Below are 23,288 nucleotides of genomic sequence, written 5' to 3' on the forward strand. Positions count from 1 at the left end.
CAGGCGGCTGTCGAGCCCAGGACATGGCTTTGGGCTGTGCGCGCCCAAACCGCTGAGGGTGACCGGAGCCGCTCTGTGCTGAGAATGCGTGAACCAGTTCGAAACTAAAACTCGCTAGGGAGATTAAACAGTAACCTGGGATGCCGACCATAAGGCAGATTTTGCACAACTGCACATAAATTTGTTTCTGATTGTAATTCAAAGTCAGATGACAGTGAAATATTGCTTAGCAAATCTTAAAATGGGTGGTGCTGATCCTTTGCTACACATTCATCCACTATTCATTTTTCTACAGCTTGAATTGGTACCCAGACGGTCTCCATCTTTCCTTAATGATATGTATGTCAATCCATACACTCTGCTTCAAAGCTGCTATTGATGCTGAGAGCAGTGACTGTTCAAGTTTTTGGTTATTATCTAAAAGCTATAATCTTTATGCCTGTAGATAATATGGTAATGAAAAAAAATTGAATATAGAATTCACTGTGGCCATACTTAACTCTGCACATTAGATACAGCTTGGTGTTCTTTTAATTTAAAGTAATGTGCATGGAAGGGGTTGGTGGGAGAATGGAGAAGACATGGGTGAGATGGACTGCAGGAAACTGAAATTAGGGTAGCAAAGCCATTTATGGTTATGTTTTGATATAATTCTAAAGGGATGTACAGTGGAAGCAAATGGATTTATAGTATTCAAGCAGGCAATGAAAGCATTAGAGAGTTGAAAATCATATTTTAAAGTAATGACTTTTGTGTGTTCCCTGACACTTTGTGTTTGTCCAGCCTCTGGGTTGAGATACTATTATCAAAGGATTATATTATCAAAAGGAAATGCCGAATTATCATGTGATAGTCTTGTTTCACTGGGAAAAAAAATAAATGGCTGTGAAATAAGGCTGTTTGTACTTATAATATTGCTAGTTGATGCTGATTGACAACACATATTCTCTGCTACATATGGCAAGGAAAGATGTGCTCTTGGTTATAGTGCAGGCAGAAAAAAGTGAGCACAGGATGTTTTGTAAAAGCAGATGGAAGTTCTCATTTTCCCTCCTATTTATAGCTGGTGTTTGTAGTGTCCTTTCAGTTCTGTTATCCAGTCACTGTTGATGTATTTCTGTTTGCTGAGAGGGAAAAGAAAGAAACAAGCCTTTCTTTTGCTATGTAAAATTACAGTACAGGAACTGGATGGAAAAAGATGGAGGGGTGCAATTCTTCCCACAAAAATTCAGAGATAGGAGAAAAATTAGAATTAGGGCATTCCAAGCAGCGGCTGAGTTTGCACTAATAAATGAAATTTTCCTTCTGCCTTGAAGCAGAAGGTCTAACTAATGTGGTCTCACTAATACAGTTTCCTGGTAATTTTCTGGTTTAAATAAAAAACAAATCAGTACTCTGAGTCAAACCATAAGTTTATTTTGCCTAATAGTTGAAATAGGAGCTGAGTAGCAGTAAGTCTCTAGGCAGATGCCGAGCTCCCAACACTGCATTCTGCTGGTTATGGTTAACCAGGCTCTGGGAGACACAGGAAGTCTGTGGGGAGCTGGGCACAAGCTGAAGTGTCAGGACACCTATTCTTTTGTCTCAAAGTATTTCCTGAGCTGTGAAGTAATGATTACCCACTCACCACATGGAAGTGTTATGAACATCAATATTTTTTAAAATTAGAGCACTCAGAGTGCTGGTGATGGGGGAAATACATGTGTAAAGGAAGGAGGAAGCTAAATTCTTTTCCTTTTGAAGCAGAAAGAGATAATACAGTTTTTGCAATCCTTCTTACTTTTTGTGGAGTAAAAATCCAATTTTAATATGACAAAGAGACTGCTGGCTAGCAGAGAAAAGGATTAATGGCACCTCACACTGAGACAGAGATATTTGGAAGTAATTTGTTTGGTCCTGCTGAGTTTTGTGGCAGTGGAAAGCTAAGCTGCTTCTGTCTTTAGAAAGTGCGCCCACAGGGAGTGCCAGACAGCTTTTCTGCCACTCCAAATTAATGATTCAGATTGTTTTTCTGCCAAGATAATATCCTTAGGTACACTTGGAAACTCAAGTAGATTCTGTTGAAAAGGGAACAGAATTAACAAAATACACAACTACTGTAATAATTAGAATTATGTGGATTCAGTCCAAATGCAGAATTGGGCAGTTTTCATTAAAGCCTGCATTAATGAATCAATGTTGGGGGAAACATCTAAATATAAAAGTAAATTTTCTAAGCTAAAAACAAGTTGTCATCATCTGTCAGAAGAAGGTAGTGGTTTACAAGGCTACTAGAACTATTCAATTTATCATGAAGCCTTTGCTGCATTTAACATTACTTGAATATGCCTTTAATATGTTCTTGAGTCCCTTTGGTTGCATCCCCTCCTCCAAATGATGATTTTAAGGATGTGACTAGAAGAGTAAAATTTTTTAGGGTAATATTTGTTTAATTATTTCTGGGCTTAGGGTCAGTTGCATTCTCTGATAATGGAAACAATGTCACAATTCTCAGTGATTCATTTTACTGTTTCTGGTAATGTCCCACAGAGATGTGGTAGACTCTTCCCCTTGTCTTACAGCTTGCTCATTTCACATCCTCAGCTGCTAAACTGGAGGAGAGCTCAGGATTTATATGGGAATCTCCTAAAGCAAGAGTGTGCTTAAGCAGGAAAAGGGGGTAACAGTGACTGGTGTCAGATTTCTCACTAAGCTGAAGTGGTAAGTATTATGCTGCTAAGACTTCTGCTTTATTTTCAATGAATTAAAAATTTGTTTCAGTCACATGGTCTTAATATACTGTTCATGAATTCCAAATCTTGCAATAATTTGTCTAAATGCTTTTTGTCTCTTAACTTCAAATCCATTATCTGTGTAGTTTGTTGTGATCTATAATCTTTACTGATTGACTTTTAGTTAAGTAAAGGTGAAATGCACATCTCTATGTATGTACCTGATACATATATGTGTTTTTGGAGGAAGTATGGGTTAAAAGCCAACTAAAAATCAGAAAGCAATCTTGAAAATAGTTGTGCCCATATTTAAATTCAAACACTAATAAAACTACTGAAATATGTTGGGAAGAAATAGGCCTTGCACTTGACTTTTTGGAATTTTCTTCATCCTTTGAGGCAGATTTTGTACTAATTCTCTACAAAATGAGAATCACAATGCCTGCAGAAACACTAGGTTGGGTCCCAGAAAGAGTATGTTACTGTGTACAGTTTCTAATCAGCCTGACTTCCCAAGTCTAACTGTTAACCTCCAAAGATGAATAATTAGCCAGACTGCAGCAGTGCTCTGGTGCAGTGACAGTCTCCTATTCTGGTGCTAGCTTGTTCAAAGCCTGCTCAGGAATATCTTTTGGTTGCTTCTCTTTATGGTGGACATGTGCTCTCAAAAGGCAGGAACAGCCCAGAGCTGCTGTGCTAACACCTGTCCTATTTTAGAGTATTTCAGAGCAGCCTCTCAATAATTTCTGGAGGTTGTGAAGTTACTCACATCTCTGGAACATCCTGCAGCCCCTGATGCTTGCTTTCCCTTTGGGTTTGTAAAGGTGTTTTTCAGGGAGAGCTGCCTGGAAAGAAGGAATCCTGTTTGTCCTGGGGAAACCTCTCATTGCAAAAATTAGGTTTTTTATTTAGCTACCCAGCATTACTGAGTAGCTAAATATTGTATTAATGTACCCATGATACAGGCTGCAGTTTCCTTCTCCTAAAATGTCTACAAATCACCAGAAAACATTTGACTTTGTTACATTGCTCTAAATAGAAAACAAATTCTGAGTATTTACTCCTATTTGCAGAAATTTGCACCTCACCTTTCCTACCATCTCAATTTGTGATTTACATATAGACCTGTGATGTAAACAATACAAAAATCGTTGTTTGCATCTCTGTGTCGGCGCGGTGCCCGGTGAGGAGGGGGCGAGCCGGGGCCGGGCCGCTGGCGGCCGTGACTCAGCTCTTTGGGGGGGCAGGGAGGGAGAAGTGGGCTTCATGTTAGAGACTGCATTTTATAAAAAAATGTTATTGCCTGAGGAAGTGTGAAAACAGCCTGAAGAAAAAGTCAGCTCTAACAATATCGAGCTTATTCTCTCCCTCTCTTATTGTTTCATCCTTCAGGCTTTGATGCCTTTCTCACAAGGACTATTAAAATTTCCAACCCCAGTGAGAACATGAAGAATGTACCAGAAACAACTCCTTACCACCATGTTTTCCTAAGGTACCAAATGACATCTTTTCCTTCAAATGCCACTTCATTTGTATAGAGGGGAGCAATGTGAGGTGGGGATCACATTTTGCAGCTTAATAAAAGTGCTGCAATTGTAAAATTCCTTTTCTGGTTTAAAAATGTAGTAGGGGATTTATTCTCAAGGCCTGTGAGGTTGGTAGCTGTAGTGGATGGGTTTGTTAGGGTGTGGTGGAGCTGGTTTTCAAACTTTTGCTTTTTAAGGTTTTTTAAAACCAGAAATTAGCTAGGAAGGGCCAACACTTTATGGAGCATCCCTAAAGAACAGGCTGAGCACTCCTATAATCACTGCTCCAAGAATAAAAGAAATCAAAGGGATTTCCCTCTTTTTCTGTGCAAAATAACACACACCAACTTTTATTACCTGCAGCCTACATCCAGAGCAGTAGTTCTCCAGGGAATGTTAAAATGGCTCATCTGCCCCCTGGTTTTGCACACTGGAGTCTGGTTCCACAAGCCAACATCCCATCCTCAGTGGCAGAACTGCTGCTCCCCCGTGAAGCGCCGGGCTGCTCAGAGCAGCGAAGCGTTTTCAGCTGCCGGCCCTAACTAGACGCAGCTACTGTATAGCTTTGTCTCTAAAAGTACCGCAGAATATTGGCTAACACTGCGTTGTGTTTGTTTTAAATACGAAAATTGGCAGCAACGAGACAGGCAGTTTCTGTCTCGCGTTAGCTCTTTCCTTAGAGCTCCCCTCTTCCCTCCGAAGGCTCTTTGGCCGTGCCGAGGACGGCAGAGGGGCTTGTCCCGGGGGAGTGCCGGAGCGGGGCACGGCGGTGTCTGCTCGCGGTGGCGGGGTGGTGTATCTCCTCTGCCAGGCTTCCTGCTGCTGGAGCTAACGCTGGTCCTGGGAATGCTTAGGCATAAAAAAGAATAGTACCAAGGAGTGTTTAACGTCCCCGCTTTAAATGCCGCCTGCCCTGCATTTATTTGCTTTGAAAGACTGTGAAGCAGAGACTTGTGCTAAGAAAATAAAATTACAGAGAGATAAACGTTGCAGCTTAAAGTCTGGTCCAGGAGCTCTTAATCAGGACCTAGCATTACAGGTGGTTTTTGTTTTTTCGGGGTTTTTATTTGTGGGGGTTTTTTTTGTTTGTTTTTTTTTTTTTAGCATTGAATTAAATACCTTTATCAATGTTTAGTAGTGCAGGGCCACCAGTCTCTAGAGGAGCAAAGATCTGCTCCACACGCAGACAAGTGGTTGCCCGAGGAGCCGGGGCGGCCGGGGCGCTGCGGGCGGGGTGCCTGGGTGGGGCGCGGGACTGGGAGCGCCCGCGGAGCTCCTGAAGCCACCTGAATTGAGTTGTGTCTGATTATGCAAAATGAAGATGTAACAGCATCACGTGTACTACGCGGAGAAGCCTGATTTAAAGGTATTTAGGGGTTACTTTAGTGTTTTGCATGGTACCTTGTACTTTACTAGGATTTGTAGGCACAATGAGAATTCAGACAAAATACGCTTTTTAAGTACTGATGACACTGCTGTAGCAGGCCTGAAATCTAAAACTGTTGAGACATTGGCAGTGAGGAGTAAGTAAAAGCTGGGATTTGTATTGGCCACACAAGAGTGTGTGCAGCTCATGCCTGTATGAATTTCAGGTGAGGGGTGAGTGCCACTTGAGAGGAGTGGGTTTGGCATTTGGGTGAGCACTGACTGTAAGCACTCAGATATGTATTGCTTTAAAAAAGAGGGTTTTAGTTACTCAGATCTGCTCATTTTTGCAGCCTCTTAATTGTTTGGTTTTTTTTGTTCAGCTTGTAAATGACAATTGAAGGTTTTATGTTCTGTCTTGTGGTCAGTTTTGTATGAAAATGCTTGTCTTTGTCCTGGGTTAAAGAAACATATTGAAAAAGATGGATTTTGACCCCAGACTTCCTTTTAATGACAGGCATTTAACTCACGGTGTTGTGAAACTAGTTGAAGTTTATTTTGACCTATATTTCTTTATGCATTAGTTGGAAGAAATAATGCCAGAATTTTAAGCTAAAAGTTTTACTGCAATACTTTTCTTTTAGCAGAGTTTAATGTATTTTTTGCTTGATACCTGGAGGTGACCTGCAACTCTGCACTGAGGTAACTTCCTGCATAAAACGGTCTGTAATTATGTAACTAGACTTTGACAATTCAAATTTTTGCATTATGGGATACCTTTAAATTTTTTTAAAATTGAATTTAACCGTACTTTAAAAAATCTACTATGTTATGAATCAAACCAGTTTCTTAGCTGGAAGGATATTCAGTGCTTCACTTGCTGTAAAAAGCCCGAAACTTTAATTGTTGTAACAACTTGTGCTGGGCAAGTAAAGATTGCTTTTTGGACATCTGGCACAGAACCAAATTCATTAAGAATTATCTTAAATCTAGGTTAAAAAACACAAGGAAAAGCAGTATTGCGAGTCTTCAAAGAGAGCTCTGAGCACGATAAAAATAAATTCTTAGACATATTTGTGTTCTGGTGTATCAATTCCTCCATCATTCCCTGTTGTCAGCATCAGTGGAGCTTCAGGAGGCAGCCTGAGCTGCTCTGTGTTTGCTGATGGCAGCAGGGCATGAGGTGTTCAGTCCCCAGCTGCAGAGAAAAGAGAACCTCTTCTGCTCAGCTTTTCTGGGCACCTCATTGGGCCTAAAGCTCTCCTTCATTAGTGCTTTCAGCTCATAAAGGGTTAAGTCTGGTCTCTAGATCACAATTTTTAAAAACATTTGCACTTACGTATATATGCTTTGCTAATTCATTGAAGCAAATTTGATGATTCTGTATCAGGCTTTTTAAATATCTCCTTAACTCTGCCTTCTTAAGTTATATCTCTTCATGCTGTTTTTTGATATTTTATGCTGATGCACAGTTCTGAGGATTTTTAAAAATTGTTGTGGAGTTTTATAGTGTATACTGTTTTGGATACAGTAAAAAACTGAGCATAGATGATTATAGAAACGAATAAGGAGCCAGAAGAAAATTTAGGAGATAAGGAAAGCAACTCATGTCTGGTATTTATGTGGTAATTATTAAATATAGCGATTCTGTTATTGAAATGATACATATGCTAATTAAATGGTTACATCAGGGACAGGACAAAGGAAAGATTTTCTTTGATTGGCCAGTATTTTCTAATTCTTTAAATTAGATAGCTGTTTGTTTTTCAAGCAAGATTTTTTTTTTTAATGAGTACACCACCATTCTCTGAAGTGAGTGTGCATTGTAGCAAATGTGTATGTCTTGATTAGACTAAAGCATGTGGCACTTTTCAGTCTTGGCCAAAAAGCATAATCTTTGTTGTGTTTCTTTTGATAGCATTGTATGAAATAATGTAAATTAATAATAACAAAATAAATGTCAAATCATTTAAGCCATCCTGTGATTAGAACTGTTTCATTCCACAACATTTTCTGTGCTGTGGGAAATATGCTCTCCTTTTCTGCTTTCTTACTACAATAGAAAATTGTGATTATGCTTTGAAAGTAGTATTCAACAAATAGTTTTATTCTAATTGGTGTGTGTATCTTTGTGATCCTTCTGTAGCATGTTCCTTATGGTATGACCACACAGGACCCAAGATATTTGGTGAACTGCTTTGCATAATGTTCTCTTAAGGGTTAGAACAGAGTAGAGAGCACAGGCAAGTCTTGTCTAATTCAGTTGAGATGTAATTTAATATTTGGTGCCAAATTTTCCTATCTCTGATATATAATTTCTTCGTAGATAACATTTGTAAAGCAGTAATCATCTGAAGAAAGGTGGCACGTAATTGCAAAGTAGCATTGCTGCACTTCATTAGTAATAGAAAATTGCTGCTGTTTATTTAGATACAGATACTTTTCAGAATTAACTTTTCAGAGTTTGTCATGCTTTTTTCAAATACTGCACAGTTATGTTCACCTCATGAGCAGTAGAAGGGTTTATACATTGAGGTTGTGGTTAGATTTGCATTTTTGCTTTATAAAGTGACTTCTGTCACACTATGCTGCAATATCTAAGGCAAGAATAGATAGATGGGACTAAAATTGGGGTGGGGTTTAGTAACTTTAAATATTTGGAAATAAAAATGATAGATTATGATATGTTTAAGAATCTTCTCAGCATGAGCATCTGTTCAGTGTGTATGTTTCTGTACATCTGGAGTTCTTTTTGTGGTGGGCGTGAAATGTACAAATGGCATTAACAGAATATTTGAAAGATACATCTGGTTATTGCCATCTTGGGGTATTGTGCTGTTAAATCGAATATGTAGTGCATTTGTTTTGATGCTAAAGGCTTACTAAGCTTTGGAGACTGGAGTGTAGCTGATAATGAAGTTCTTGGTGTAATGAGAGGAGACAGTGTGATTGGCACTCTGAAGTGGCTTCTTTGGAAATTAATTAAAGAGTTTGTGTTGTCTCTTAAAAAAAAAAAAAACAACCAGGAAGGATATTTTTTAACTTCGGATGCACGTTCTGTTGTTCCAACCCCTGTGAACTCCTTAATAGCAGTTGGCAGAAAAAGAGTTTGAATACCATGTCAGAACATTTTCAGTCTGTAGAACCAGTCTAGCCATCTGTTTCTCACCTCTTGATAAATATTTAAAACAGAAATTTTGCTGAGGGCTTTTTGTGCTGAGATTTCATGATTAAAAAGAAATGGCTATAGAAGATTTAATGATACTATTGTTGTGAGCTCCTCGGGGCCAGAAGCACACCATCTTTTATAATTAAGAAACCACTGGCACTGTAGAGTAGTATTTTAGAAATTAGTTATGTTGGACCAAAGAAAGATCAAAGTATATTTGGTGATGTGCTCTTTTTAATCTTTCCTTAAACAAAATTCATTCTGTGCATAAACCCAAGTTCTGTTATTAAAAATATTAAATAACTTGGTTGCATCAGTAGTTTTTCAAAAGCTGTTAAAATTTTTCTTATGCTTTCAGTCCTGTTTTCAGACACTGTTCCCTTCTTGCTCTAAAATCTTAGTCTTTTTTGTAGAAGATAAATCATGTGGTGATGTTGTCTAATCTTAAAAGTTGTCAAGTGTAATTATATATGAAAAGCATCCACTGAATGTAAATATGAAAGAGTTAGCTTCAAAAAGTAGCTAACTATTATGTAGCATACTTCTGTTGTAGTCATTTACTGTATTTTTGTTCACTAGATTAGAAAATTTATTTTTAGCTAAATAAAAGTATTTTTTCAAGGCAAAAAAAGTTTTTCTCTTGAAACTGAGAAACCGTTCTTGACTGTTAATGTGGATGTGGTTATGTAGTTACTAGCATTGTTAATACACATAAAAAACCACTGTAAATAATTCTAAATATCAAGCCGTATCCCATATGGAAATTCTTATGTGTTTTTGAATCTTAATATTTTATAAACCTACTTCTCAATGTGCTAACATATACTCTGTTAAAGACAATACATGGATTTTTTTTTTTTTGTCCCTAGATTTCTCCATCAAGCTAACCCAAAGATTGTAGCAACAGTCTGTATAGATTGTCTCTTCAATGGGTACCCTTGCTGCTGTGGGCTGGAAATGTGTGCAAGGAATGTGTCTTGTGGCTGCAGTATAAGGTTACAGTGTTTTCCAGATGCATGGGATGGTTACACGTTTCCCCTGTCTTGGGTGACATGCTGGGTAAGATGCCTGATCGCTGGGACGTTCCAGTCTTTCACAGGCTGTGTTGTGTGGCCTACCTCAGCCTTGGGAAGTCCTGAGATTTCCAACTAGAAAGTTACGTAAGGATCAAATACTTGGTTATTGAAAGTGTAGTTACTGTTGGCTTTGGTGTGAAAACAATTGTACTGAGTTTTAGTTGGAAATGTTTGTCCGTATTTTTCCAGCAATTGTCTGGTTCATAAACATCTGACCTTTTTACTGTTTTTTCCAGGAAGGGGTGTGTCATTGTCATGAGACTTTATCAGTTTGGATTTGATGTTGAACATAATTTAAGAATGCATACATGTGTCTTTGACTGTCTGTTTAGAAAGTGTGTTTTTTTGAGTTTTGAAAGCTTTATCATCTGATATCTATTAAAAAGGCATGTGTTTTTATTTATGGCCCCACTTGTTTACAGACTTGGAAGTGTATATGCTTTTCAGTGAAGCTTGTACAAACATACATGGGACTTTACTAATCTGGAAATTCTGAACACTGGAAAAGTATTGCTGTCTTGTAAAGGATGTATGCAGTATCCTTGTTGGTAGTACAAAATCTGAGAGTTGCCTGGATCAAAATTTTAAAAACTGCAGCTCTCGTTTGATTTCCTGGATGAGAATAGTAAAAAGGTTGCCGGAGATTGTAGGATCTTTGTCTCAGCCATGCTGAGGAGTTCTTTAAAATGTGTATCTGTCAAAATAATGATCTCTGGAGTGGCAAATCCCTCAGAATTTGTGATGGAAAAAATCATGGGAAGATAAAAGTCTGTTAGCAATATGCTCATGAGCTGAGGGTTGCCCCAGTAGGTATGATTGTTGCTTTCAGCTGTTTGCAGGTAAATGTTGGAAGACAGAAGGTTTGTTGTTATTGCTTGTGTAGATTAATCTCTGATGCTGTAGATGTACTGGTATCAAAAAGTTAATTAGTGTTGTATTTATATTAGTTCTTACTCTGGATTGATCTGGGTGAGACACTCATTTGGTAATATAGTATCTTTAAATACTTCAGTCCTTACATTTGCAGAGCACTTTTTAGTGTTCTTGGTAAAGCTAGTAGTTGAGTGACATAGGGTGTTATATTTTTTTTGTGGAGGGGAAGTTACTTGACACAATTCAGATTAAATTTTCATTGTTCATGCAACACGTGTGCATACTTTTTAAAGAACTTGAGTTCATTTTGGTAGAGAAAAGAATTCCCTGAAGTCCAGATATGTTCAGCTTTTTCCTTGTAATGGTGAACAAACTGTTCAGTGAAAGCTGAAATTCCAGTCAGATTGTTTCATTTTGCCCCTAGTGAGTTTACGTACCCCAGTCCCAGTGCTCTCTTGGCAGAAGGTTTAGAGGTTTGTCTTCAGATGGATGTCAGTGCTTCAGCTGGATGGGAAAAGAAGGGGAAAAAAGTATTATACTAATAAAAACCTTCTGGTTTTCATTAAAATGCAGACCCTCTGCACTGACTTTGTTTATGGAATTATCTGCAATAAGTTTTTGCGTTGCTGGAGTTTTTTTCAGCTACAAGTTCTAGTCTAAGAGGAAAGTGGAAGGAGTATTACATTTCATAATGGGCTGAATTGTAGGTGTACTGAATTTTCTGAAAATTTCTACTGTGTGGAAATTTGAAATAGTTACATGTAAGATTCATGAATACCTTTTTTTTTAATTAGTCAGAACTCTGCTTCTGCTTTGTCATTTGCAATGAACAGGGCATTGGACTGATTAAACTGTTTTCTGGCATTGTGCTTTGTACACTTTCCTGTAGTTTTATTGCTGTTTACATCTTTTGAAGGAGAAATGCAGTCTTACTGTGAGCTAAAAAGCTAATATTGCAGGACCTGAATTTTTCTTGGGCTTTAATGTGGAACTCTTGTGTCATCTTGGGCAAATAAACATTTTTGTCCCTGTTAGTTGGGTTGTACAATTGGATTATTATTCATTTGTTTTAATCAAATTAATATTGTATCAATATTTGTAGAATATTTTAATATTCTTTATGTGTAAGGGCACATATGTGTAAGGGTAATATGGTGTTTTAAAATGATGAAAGTAACCCGTGCACTTTTATCTTGGTTTTGGAGGGGCTAGAGTTAATTTACTAAGTAATAGCTGGTATGGTTGCTGTGATTTGGATACTCACAAATGTTTATTCCAGAGGCAAGTGCCATGAGAATCGCTTCTCCCTGGCTGGCACACAAGAAATAGTACAGCATGCTTTTTTGTAGTTCCATATTAAGTGTAAGATACTTTTTCAGCATTGTACAACGAAATTACATCCACTGGATTTGAGTTTGGAGTTATTTAAGTACTAAAGAACTGAAATATGACAGCAATTGCACTGGAGAGTTGAGAGGAAGCCTTAACTTTTGGCATACTTGAGGTAACCAGATGTGAATGCAGGTGATGAAGATGGGTGTGCCTTTTGGATCTCCATCTGCATTGTAAATCCTTTGTAAAGAGAGCGTTTGATTGCTGGATTCTTTCTCATGGTGGATGCCCGATTTGAGTGGGTGTGAAAACCTCACTTTGTATATTCTGGTTGCTAGAGTAATTGGAGGGTATTTTCTTTGAATATGGGTATGCTTCTTGTACACTTTATCTTTACACCAGATGCCTCATTTGTTTCAGAGGAAGTCAATAATAATAATAATTTCTAATAATGTCTTCAAATAAGCATTTGGTCTAGGTGGCATGGGGTTTTTTTGTGGCTGTGAGTGGGAAAATAATTGATGTGTGTGAACCCCAGACAACACCTGTGCTCCAATGCAGTTGGCTGTCTACAGCAGGGGAATACTCTGGAAGAGGAAATTGCCATATTTATAATATCCAATACTTTTTAATCCTTATGATTAATGGTTGAAGTGTTCTTCAGCTATCTGTTATGGTATCTAATTGTCCTGCATTTTTTCCCTGTATTTGTCTGATGGCAGTCACAATTAGAGGAATATTTAGGGTATTTGACATTTGTAATCAATCACGGGAGTGTATTTTATGTTCGTATTTATGTAGAAAATACTACTATTAGTCACACAGTGTCCTTGTGCAGTATTCTGCACAAATAAGGAGCATCCTCAGTCCAGTTAACTCGGAGTTCCAGCAGGGGCTGGGTCAGGCAGTGCTGATGCCAGATGAGAGCTGTGCAAAGCCCAGTGTTGTTCAGCACAGTGGGCAGTGCTCTCAGCTGCAGCCCCCGAGCTGTTCCTTTGGCTGAGCCTGGCAAGCAAAGGGTACCAGCGGGCAGGCCTTTGTCATGTTTGCAGGGGATGAGCACCCAAACAGCCTAAGAGAATGCAGGAAATACTTGTTGAAAAGTACAAGGGAGTGTTGGTGTCTCAAGTGAAGCAACAATAATCCTTTGGTATGATGAGGTAATAAGCGGGAATCAGCCAGCAGTGCCCTTGAAAGTGAGGTTAAGAAGCTGATGTTTGATGTGAGAGAGATAATGCACCCAGATAGTGCTGGGTGAAAAACATATGGGTGAAAGGATAATCTCTCAGTACAGAGAACAGGATGTGGTGTGGTTGAGAAATGAGATGGGTAGAGAATGCCTAAAGATTGCAGATACTGGAATGGCTAGAAAGAGACTGATTAAAAAAAAAAAAGAGAAATTGTTAACAAGTTTTAGGATGGACATAGATTTGAGATTCAGGAAAGAAGTCAAATAATCAGGTGAAAGAAAGGTTAAAATTTGAGATTTTAGTGTAAAAGGCACAAACCAGTAAAGTGCAGTAGCTGCAAAGATATGACGTGCATTATATGCTTTCAAATGAAATGTTTCATCTTAGTTTTTCCCTGAAAACAACATCAAATTTGTGATTAGTAAATGGAAAACTGTTTGAAGGTCGGCTATGGATGACTGATGAAACAATTTTTGTTCTGTAGAGTCAAATGTAGGTTCCCTCATGCCCCTAATACCTATTTTATTTGGACCCTAATAATGCAGGTACTCATTTACACATTTAATTTTACCAATGCTTGTTCATTTTATGAGCAAAGATCTCACAGAATCAGTGAAACTCATTAATGTGTGTGAGACTAAATACTGTATTATCAGGACGTTTTCCAAGCTGTGTTTTGTTTTTGAGAAAGGGAATATTTGCAAACTAGCTCTACCTGTATCTTGTAGTTGATGCACAGCATTATTTAAATCAGCAACAATTACTGATGTTATTTTCTTTAATTAATGGATCTTTTTCATGAGTTTGACTGCTGTGAACTGTGAGTTAGAAGAATGAGGATATGTACTTGGATTTATGAATGGTGAAAATTTTATTTTCAGACTATTTATAATTAATGAAAAGCTTTATCTCAGTAAATGTGGTTTTTATTATCTGGAAAATTGGCTAAACAACAGATGATGGCATTCGAGATCTGTGCAATATGGTCAAGGTGTTACAAATTTGTTTGGAGGAAGGCAAGAAAAGGATGAACTTGTCTTGAAAAATTCTCCAGCATGTTGTAATAAAATGGTAAAAACGAGACTGGAATATCCGGTTAGGTTTCATGTCTGAGAAGATGGCATGTAAGAGGAAAAATTAATTTCTTGAAAATAAATAGTAACTTATCAGGAAAATCCAAATGTTTGGGATTTTTCTACATTGTAGTAATGTGAGGGGAATGTAGACTGTACAGTTCCATGAAACTTAACTAGAAATGTCACCATGTGAGGCAAGCTGAGCAGTTGTGTGAAGTATCCTGGCTCTGCATGATACTCAAATATTTACTCCTGCAGCAAGAGGTGTGGTGGTCTGATTAAGTGTTTAGGTTGAGATTGAGGAGACAAGGTTGTGGGTTATTTGTTTTGGTTTATCTTGATTGCTTCTTTGTTTTGTAAAAGCTGTGAGGTCTTTTGTGTTATTTCTGCTGGAGTTTTGCAATCACATAAACTAGATCTTTTAACTTATCTCCCCAAGTTTGATACCCTGTTAGTATTAAGGCCTCTCTTTAATAACAAGGGTAACTTCTTTCCAAAACAGCTTTTTAAGAAACATGTTCACTTTGGTACTGGTGCTAGGGAGAATAATTATCATCTTTCCAGGAACAGCATTGCAGTTCCTCCTGTGCTAGCCTGGCACTTGAGAGATCCGAGTGGATTTCCCCAAGTTCAGCTTTATGTTCTGCATTCTGAGACAGAAGCAGTGAGGTAAGAGTAGCTGAGTGCAATAAGAAGTTTTTACTGGAAGAAACATCCACGTAGTGGATTGGAATTAGAGTTTTGTAAAACCAAGGATTGGCTCTGTGTATTCAACTGCAGTAGGTGCAAACAAACGTGGGGTTAGGCAGAGCGTGCTGCCTGCTTTTCCTGCTTGGATCTCTTCGCCCCCCGTGACTTCCAATTATTTTGGTTCTGCAGGGTTGTCGTTCAGTTTCACTGAAATCTCAATAGTTGAACTGAAATAATTTTCTTAAAAGAGTAAAATAGTCTTAAATATGAGATGCTGGTGGTATTTAAGCTTAGTGATTCTTAGATGAAATGTTTTTCCATGTTCTGTCTGCTTTATACTTCAAGGCTGTAATTGTGGGCTGTGTAAAGAATACATTTTGACATCATTTGTAGAAAATCCCTTGCAGTTTTTGAGAAAACATATAATTGTCTTAAGGTGGTTGTGCTGAACGGCCAGGATTCATGCTTTTTACAATAATGAGGTAACCATATCAGTGCTCCAAACTCAAATTTCAACCTTGAGTTTGAATTCTGAAAGGAGAGCTTCTATAGACCTTTATGCGCAAATTAGGTGGGAATACTGCTTTTAGTTTATATATACTTGGTGCTGGGAAATGTGAGTTTTAAGACCTTATATATAAGTGTTTCTTATGCTCTTGATAGACTATTTGTAGTACTTTGTACTTAGCATTTCAACTTCTAATCATGCAGGCATAATCAGACTGTTAGTCAAACCTGAAACTTGTGGCTTCCCTGACTGCTTTTCTTCATTATGTCATTGGGAAAGAGGTTTGATTTTTTTGCTGACTTGTGTTCGTTTGTGGGAAGAGGATCATGCTCCCATATCTCCGTAGTTAATCTGACAGTTGCTTGGATGTTGCCTTTTTTTTGGTTATCCTTGGTTTTTTTATGATATGAAAACAAATGTTGTTTTCACAATTAACCTTGCAATTTTTTAAATGCAAATGGTGCATTCTGCTCCCATAAGAGAATAATAATTTTGCATATTCTTATAAAGCATTTTAGGACATCTGGGAAATTAATACTCCTTGTGACTGTTTTGTGATATGGTATATGATACCATAAGAAGAACACTCAAAATTTAGTCAAATATATTTTTATAAATTATCTTTTGAATGTTTTAAATATTTAGTATTTCTTTGAGGCTGATGGGAGCAATAGTATCAAATAGTTTCCTTTCCAAATCATTCTCTTTAGAAAAAAAGTAGTTGACTGGTGAGTGTCTTTAATTTTCCATATATGCTAAAGATGCACTGAATTCAGAATGCTGTTACAAGTTAATTAGTTACATTTAATTTTGGTTTCATTAATTTTCTTTCTAAAAGATATGGATGGTTTTTACACAATGATATGTAATGACATAAAAACTAAAAAAAGAGATACCTGGGGAAAAGGCACTTGCTGTAATTTTCTCTACCACAAAATCATGGTGGTTTTTTGATTACAAGTTGGCATGCTTTAATCACTGATTTTTAAATGTTTTTGCTAAGATATTACATGTTAAGGCTCCCCAGATATGAAACATCAATTTTCAGTGTTTTTTTAAAATCAAGCTAGTAATGTTAAAAACAAAGTTGAAATTCCCATGTGCAATTAGATGGTTTGTTTTATGCTCAGTGTAATAAAATATATAACAGTTTTATGTAATATGAAAGAAATGGATTTTGATTTTCTCATTATATCATATCTGCCCCTTCATGCAGCTCATTGATAAATAAATATAAATGAAAATACTGGGCCCAGTTTTGAATGTTGAGGTCCAGTCACAGATAAAGTACTGAGATTTGGTGCTTGTTCATCTATATCTATATTGTTCAGATCTCCAGTGGATTTTATTGTGAATACCCTTCTATCAGTTTAGTCATGAAGGAAATAACTGCTGCTGCTGAAGTACCTTTTGATTTCTACATTGACTATTCATTTGACTCTCAAAAAGAAACTGGCTCTCAAACAAGAAATTGATGTGGTCTGCTCTCACTATTGCCAGTGTGACCCTGTGGTTCATGTTTATTTCTGTCCTGAATGTGAGTGCTGAATTGCTTCAGAAGTATGGACACTGATTATGCTATAGATTTGCTGACTTTCAGTATGGAGCTCCTGAAGTAGTGCAGAATATATTTATGGACTTCACTGTCTTTTTAATATGCTGGATTGCAGAAGCAGTGTGAAAAATGAGCTGTTAAGAGTTTGGACTTGGGACCCGTTTGTAAAGAATGAGGAGCCTAGCTATGATGGTTCCAAAGTGTGGGTTTTCTTCTCAGAACTGAAGTTTGTACTCAGCTTTTGTGTATGCAACTTCAGTGTTCAAATATGCTGTAATAGGGTTGTTTTACCTTTTTAGAATTGTAACTTTTTTAATGGAAGTGCACTTACGGTTAAATTACATCACTCTTCTTGTTTTCTTTGTAATTTAAGGAAAAATGCCTTGTTAACCAAGGGAAACAGTGTGTGTTTTTGTACTATTTGATTTATCAGAGGAAGTACATTTCTACAAGAAATAAAGGTTTTATGAATAATGGTATTCCTACAATCCAGATTATGATTCCAAAGACTGTGGTGAAATATAGGAGGACTTTACTGTGTATTTCTAGGCTCATATCTTAAAAACTCTTGAGAGAAATTGATACACGGCACAATTGTGTTACATTTTAGTGTTATCTGAATCACAAAATCTTGAAAAATTCCACTGTTTTGGAGGTGCCAGTAATAACATCTGGTTTAGGTTAAATTCTTTATTCAGTTATGTTAATGTTACTATGAATTTTGCCTCAAAACCAATGAGTACAGTAGATTCCATTGCAAATAAAGGATGTGGGGGGTGGTGGTAGTTTTCATTTTCTTTTGGGTCTTTGTTTTTGGGTGTTGTTTTGTTGCTTCTGGGGTTTGTGTGTGTGTTTAGTTTGTTTTCTGTCAGGATATTTATCTGTGTCTGAAATAATGTTCCAAAGAGTAGAGGAAGGCTCCAATTTACTGCCATATTAATTTCTTCTTAAGTGTATGGATCTGGTTTTATAATCAAGTTTGAGAAGTATTTACTGTTGTTAGCAAGATATCTGTGAAGGGAAGAAGATGTGGCTACTATAGTCTTTCTCTTGAACACTGAAGAGTATTTACAGGTGACACTGGAAAGGGAAGTTCACTTTTCGGTAGGATTTGTTACAGAAAAATCTTGTTCATTGGGTTGACAAAACAAACAGCATATGGCAAATCAGTCAACAGCCTTCCAGTTCTGTAACTGTTTACGTAACTGGTCCCGTGATCTCTGGTTTTCTGAAGTACTGAGCAGTGTCTGCTCCCTTTTCATGGGGAGTGTGCTCAGAACAGTCCCTGGTGATTAACTTTGTTAATATTTGCAGCCCTTCCTACACCATAAAAGGCTAATGATTTAATTCAATAAAATTGAAGGGCTGATCAAAATACCTATGTATAGGTATCTTACTCTGAGTGGTTTAGAAGAGCAAATATTTGTTTACAAGCTATGAAGTTATAGTTTTGTCTTTTGAATATCAATAGCAACAAATGTAAGGTTTATGCCTTTGTCTTAAGTCTGTCTGATGGGAGCTGGTACTAACGCTAGGAAATACCTTCTCATATTCCAGCAGCATTCACTATAGCTTCTGCATGTAGGAGGAAAGAGTTGTTGAGACAGTTTATCAGAGCTATGCTGAATGAGGAGTTTTGTCTGGGTCTCTGTGCTTGGAGCTAAAAGATTCATGTTACAAGAAGAACCACTATATATTACTCCTGTACCAAGTTGTTGTAGGTTTACTGGGTATTTTAATTGCAACTATTGTGAGAAATGAACTTAAAGTTAAGAGCAGGATATGTTATATTCTTGTGCTGTAAGTTTTTTTTATGAGTTCATTGCTCACTCCAGTTGCTGTGTAGAAATAGTGTAATGAAATGTGTTTTTTAGGGAGCTGTTGACAAGAGTTTAAGATTCTAAATAATGTGCACCTTCATTAAATACATATGAGGAAAGTTATCAGGACTATACCATGGACATATACCTCACTTTCTGTGTTAAAATGAAGTTCTACCGGTGATACTCAGTGTCTGGATTGTGTATAGATATTTTTACACTATATTTGCCCTAATTGTCAGAATCACAAGCAATGTCATTCAGCCCATAGGTTCTTTTCTTTCTCACTATTCTATTGAGACAAAGCCTAAAGATGCATCTTTTAAGTGTGAAACACACTAAATTCACTTGTCTGTCTGGGATTTCTCCATCATATTTGTTAAACAATTTATAACTTTTAAGTCAGTTGAAAATGGTATCCTCCAGTCTACTTAATAGCTGAGCAGATAAATACAGGGAAGTGATATTTGGACGAGAGGGAAGTTGCCTTTCTCCCTTCTTTTTCACCTCCCCCATCTGGCAGAAAGTACTTCCCTGTTTTAAATTTGTATCAGGCATCTTGGCTTTTTGATGAGTTCAGAGCTGTGACACTGTAGTAGTTTTAAACTGTAGCAAAGCACCTTAGAATAGCCTCTAATATGCAAACAAAGTTATTTTGAATGTCACATTTCAGTTCAGTAAAACTCACTAAATAGTCCAGTGTAAGCTGGGTCTCATGGTATTGCAGCTGGGCATGTTGTAATACAGTTGGTAGAGAGTTTTGTGTGCACATGCAGATCTTGTTTTCTGAATTTGTGATGTAGGACATCTCGGTGCTCTGTGATATACCATGTGCAAACCTTCTATCTTTCCCCTATTGCCTCGCTTTGTAACATCCAGACTACTCCCTTCTTGTCTTGAGTGCACTGTTCACTCCATTAATGTATGGAGAGGAAAAAAACAGTGCAGACTCTGCTTGTTACGTGCTATGCCAGACTGGCCAGAGCAGGAATTTAACCCTTCACTGAAGAAGTTGTCAGGAGGTGAGATTCCTTTATTCTTTGTACAAGTTTTGAAAAAACAGATCCTCCAGAATGCAAAAACAGATTAAGTCACATGTGCAAGAGCTGGGGAGTGTCAGAGTTGCTTGCTCAGTCAGTCTCCTGTGGATGCATTTTTAGTAATATTGTGGACGTATCTGTAGTTAGTGGAGAGGCATTTAAAAGTTTTGAAAGGTTTCGGTACTTTCATCAAGGGTTCTTTAGTCATACACTAAAACATTCACCCTGTGCATAGAGTGTCAGGTCATGTAATAATATTTTGTAACTGAAGAACTAAATGATTGTTTACACAGTTTTTGAAAAATAAAAGTCTTGCATCAGTGTTTTCCAAGGCAGATAATTTGTTCTTGCAGGCTTTCTATAGGCTACCATTAATCATGCAGTAAATGTGCTGGTTTTGCACGGAACTTCTGCTTCACATGAGGCCTCACGTGGCTGTTGGTCATACAGCAAATTCAGTATTCTGCTACTTCATTGATTTATAGCCTTACTGCTTTATAATCTGTTATTCTAGTGTTACTGGAAAGATAGGATTTTCTCCAGATATTTCTTATAATGAGCAACAGCATCTCTAAGCATTGTACAAACAGTAGTAGCATTTTTTTACTGTGATGCATGATATCGCACTTACTTCATTTAGGGTTAAACGTAGTCTTCCCGTCTCCTATTTCAAGTGACATAACTAGGACTAAAACGTACTTATTCTTCAGCCTGTTTATTAACAACCTTCAGCCATTCCCAGAAGACTCAGGTGGTGCCTGTTTTTTGGCTTGGCTATGGTGAAAATAAGATTTCTTGGTGTTTAGGGGAATGGACATAATTATATCCTTTGTATATACAAGGCAAGTGTAATGTTGCCCCTGTGTTAAGATGGCAACTATTTTAATCCAATAATGCTGGAAAATACATGGTTTGTGATCTGCTATTGTCTTGGATAGAGTGTTTGAAAATGGCCTGTTTTAAGTTAGTGTGGGAATTAAACATAAAATAGAACATGTTTCAGAATTAAGCTTTGGTTCAAATACAGATAAAACTCACGTATTCTAACAATCCCTATTAAGAACATATGTGAAAAAAATCTGGCTAAGTTTCTTTAAAAAAAAATCTTCCCAATTAAAAGTGGAATGAAATTAAGGGGATGATTGAAAGCTAAGTGAGTGGGTTCTGATCCAGTTTACAAAGTAGAATTTCCTGATCTATATTTTATATATGCTTGTATTCTAGTGATACTTACTTCATATGAGTGTGTGTGTATTTTCTCAAGTGGTGGTGGTATGGGAGTCCATTCTGACCACTTGGGACACAGTACTTACCTCCTTCCTAGCTTGTAGGTAAAGATACACACCGACAGGGGAGAGCCTGTTCATTGACAAGCACAATGTGACCAGGCTATGATGGGTAGCAGAGAGGAAGGAGGCCTGGAAATGTGTTCTGGCTACTGCACACTGTGTTGGTAAAACATGCTAGGGAGGGAGATGTGGTGTGTTTAGGGAGTAGCCCTCCCGGCAGGGTGTGGCAGGCTGTGGGACTGCAGAGCGGGGTCATTGAGTGAAGCAGGGAGCACACTTGCAGGTACTACACAGAAGTGATATTTCCCTTACTTCAGTTTGCATCATGGTGCAGTGAGGCCGATCTGCTGTTCTAGTTCTTATGAATGTGACCATCTGTTAAGAATCTGAAGAATTCTGGAGATTATTCATTAACAGGGCAAATAGGAGTAGTTGTTGAGATACTCTCTGTGGCAGCGTGTTCCTTTTCTCTCTTAATGGAGCTGTTCCTTGTCCCAGTTGTGAACTTTTTCAGTCATTTTGCTCTGCTGGTAGGAAACTTGCTGGTAGAATCTAATGATTAGTCCACCTCTGATCCATTCAGTGGCATGGGTGAACTGGGTGCACCACTGTAATCTGTAATGTTTTTCAGCTGATCTGTTAATCTCTAGAAGCAGAACTTGATTCTTTTGTAATTATGGCTGCTCATTTCAAAAGCAGTCTAAAATGTTTGCACACATATTCTGTCTGTGGCAGATTCCTGCTCTTTCCTGGAAACTAAATGTGTCACACCTGTGAAGCTGGTAGATCTCAAACAGGGCATCCCCTCCTGCCAGACTTGACTTTCATGTAGAGTTTCCAAAGCAGTTCCTTTGCTGCTGGTCTGGGGACATCTTTATGGAGAAAAACAGTCTTTTGTCTTTCTCTTCCTCAATTGCAGCTCTCCTTTTTTAGCTTTGCTTTAGAAAGCTGACTTGCTGTATGCATTATCTTACAGTGTGGCTGCATCTCCAGTGGTTCAGTACTTTTTTGAGCTTTTTGCTCACTTTATCATGCAAATGTTTCTCTCATCATAGAAATTGACTTTTTAAAATAAAAGTTGACAGTCATACTGCTTTTCAAAAATATATACTAAAGCTTAACAGGCAAATAGACTTTTCTTACTGTGTTGATACTATGAATTTATTAATCCTTTATTAATCAGAGCAAAGTAGTCTTTTGTCCAGCTAAAAGTGATCTTGAAATTCCTGTTGTTTTCCTTTTGCATATTAAGCACTGTGCATTTCTAGCAGAGTTTCTCTTTCAAATATTTTCAAGCTACAACATAGTGTACTGTTAATACCAGTGTGTTAATTTTTGCTAGCAAAGTAGCTCCATGTCCTGAAGGTCAACCTACAAACTGTTTTCTGAAATTCTTTTTAGGAATTAGTCCTCTTTTCATGACTCAAAAAGACTAGCAGATTTTCTTCATAGAATCCTGTACATATGCCTGTACAATCTATAGTGAACTTCTGTTTTAATATGAAATTAAAATGTGAAGTACTGTTTTTGTATATGAATGTGTAACTTTTTCCCCATCTTAATGTGAGTGCCTCTGCTTTATTTCCAGTGTCGCTGTGGCTTTTGATGTTGCTGCCCCAAACCTTCTAATTGATATTAATCTTTTAGTCTATAAAATACTTAGCCTTTAAGTTTGCTCACAGCACATTTTTCCTCTCTCAACTGTAATACCTAGATTGTTTTCAGAGAGGAATGAGGTACAATTTGCAGATTAGTCTGGAGCTACAATCCAGAACTCGTAGAAAGCAGAAAAGCTAAACACTTTCTTTTTTGTTCTTGATATAGAAACAACTCTTTGTTAGTTTTCAGACGTGAAGCTAACAGGGTGTTTTGAAAAGATAAAGTACTGTTTAGCTGGAAGCAGCTTTTGTCTGCCTGGTTAGAAGAAGCACATTGCAGTTGCAAGGAAAAAAGAAAGACCAGACCAAATTGATAATTATGAAAACAAACAGGCAGGAATACAGAGGAATGATAATCAGTTCAGACAGTAAAATAAAAGAGCCATTATCCAAAGAGAAAAAAGGAAGCA

At 37.5% G+C, this 23,288-nt stretch overlaps 1 protein-coding gene across 1 annotated transcript in view; it reads left to right on the plus strand.

Moving 5' to 3' along the window:
- The first annotated feature begins 12,337 nt into the window (after positions 1 to 12,337).
- Positions 12,338 to 23,288, plus strand: part of FNBP1L (formin binding protein 1 like) — a 43,739-nt gene continuing 32,788 nt past the window's right edge. The window contains exon 1 of the mRNA XM_014307440.1: positions 12,338 to 12,391. Within this exon, the coding sequence (XP_014162915.1) occupies positions 12,338 to 12,391 (54 nt within the window). The remainder of the gene's footprint in view (positions 12,392 to 23,288) is intronic.

Source organism: Geospiza fortis, unplaced genomic scaffold (assembly GCF_000277835.1).
Source record: "Geospiza fortis unplaced genomic scaffold, GeoFor_1.0 scaffold403, whole genome shotgun sequence".
Taxonomy (NCBI): Eukaryota; Metazoa; Chordata; class Aves; order Passeriformes; family Thraupidae; genus Geospiza; species Geospiza fortis.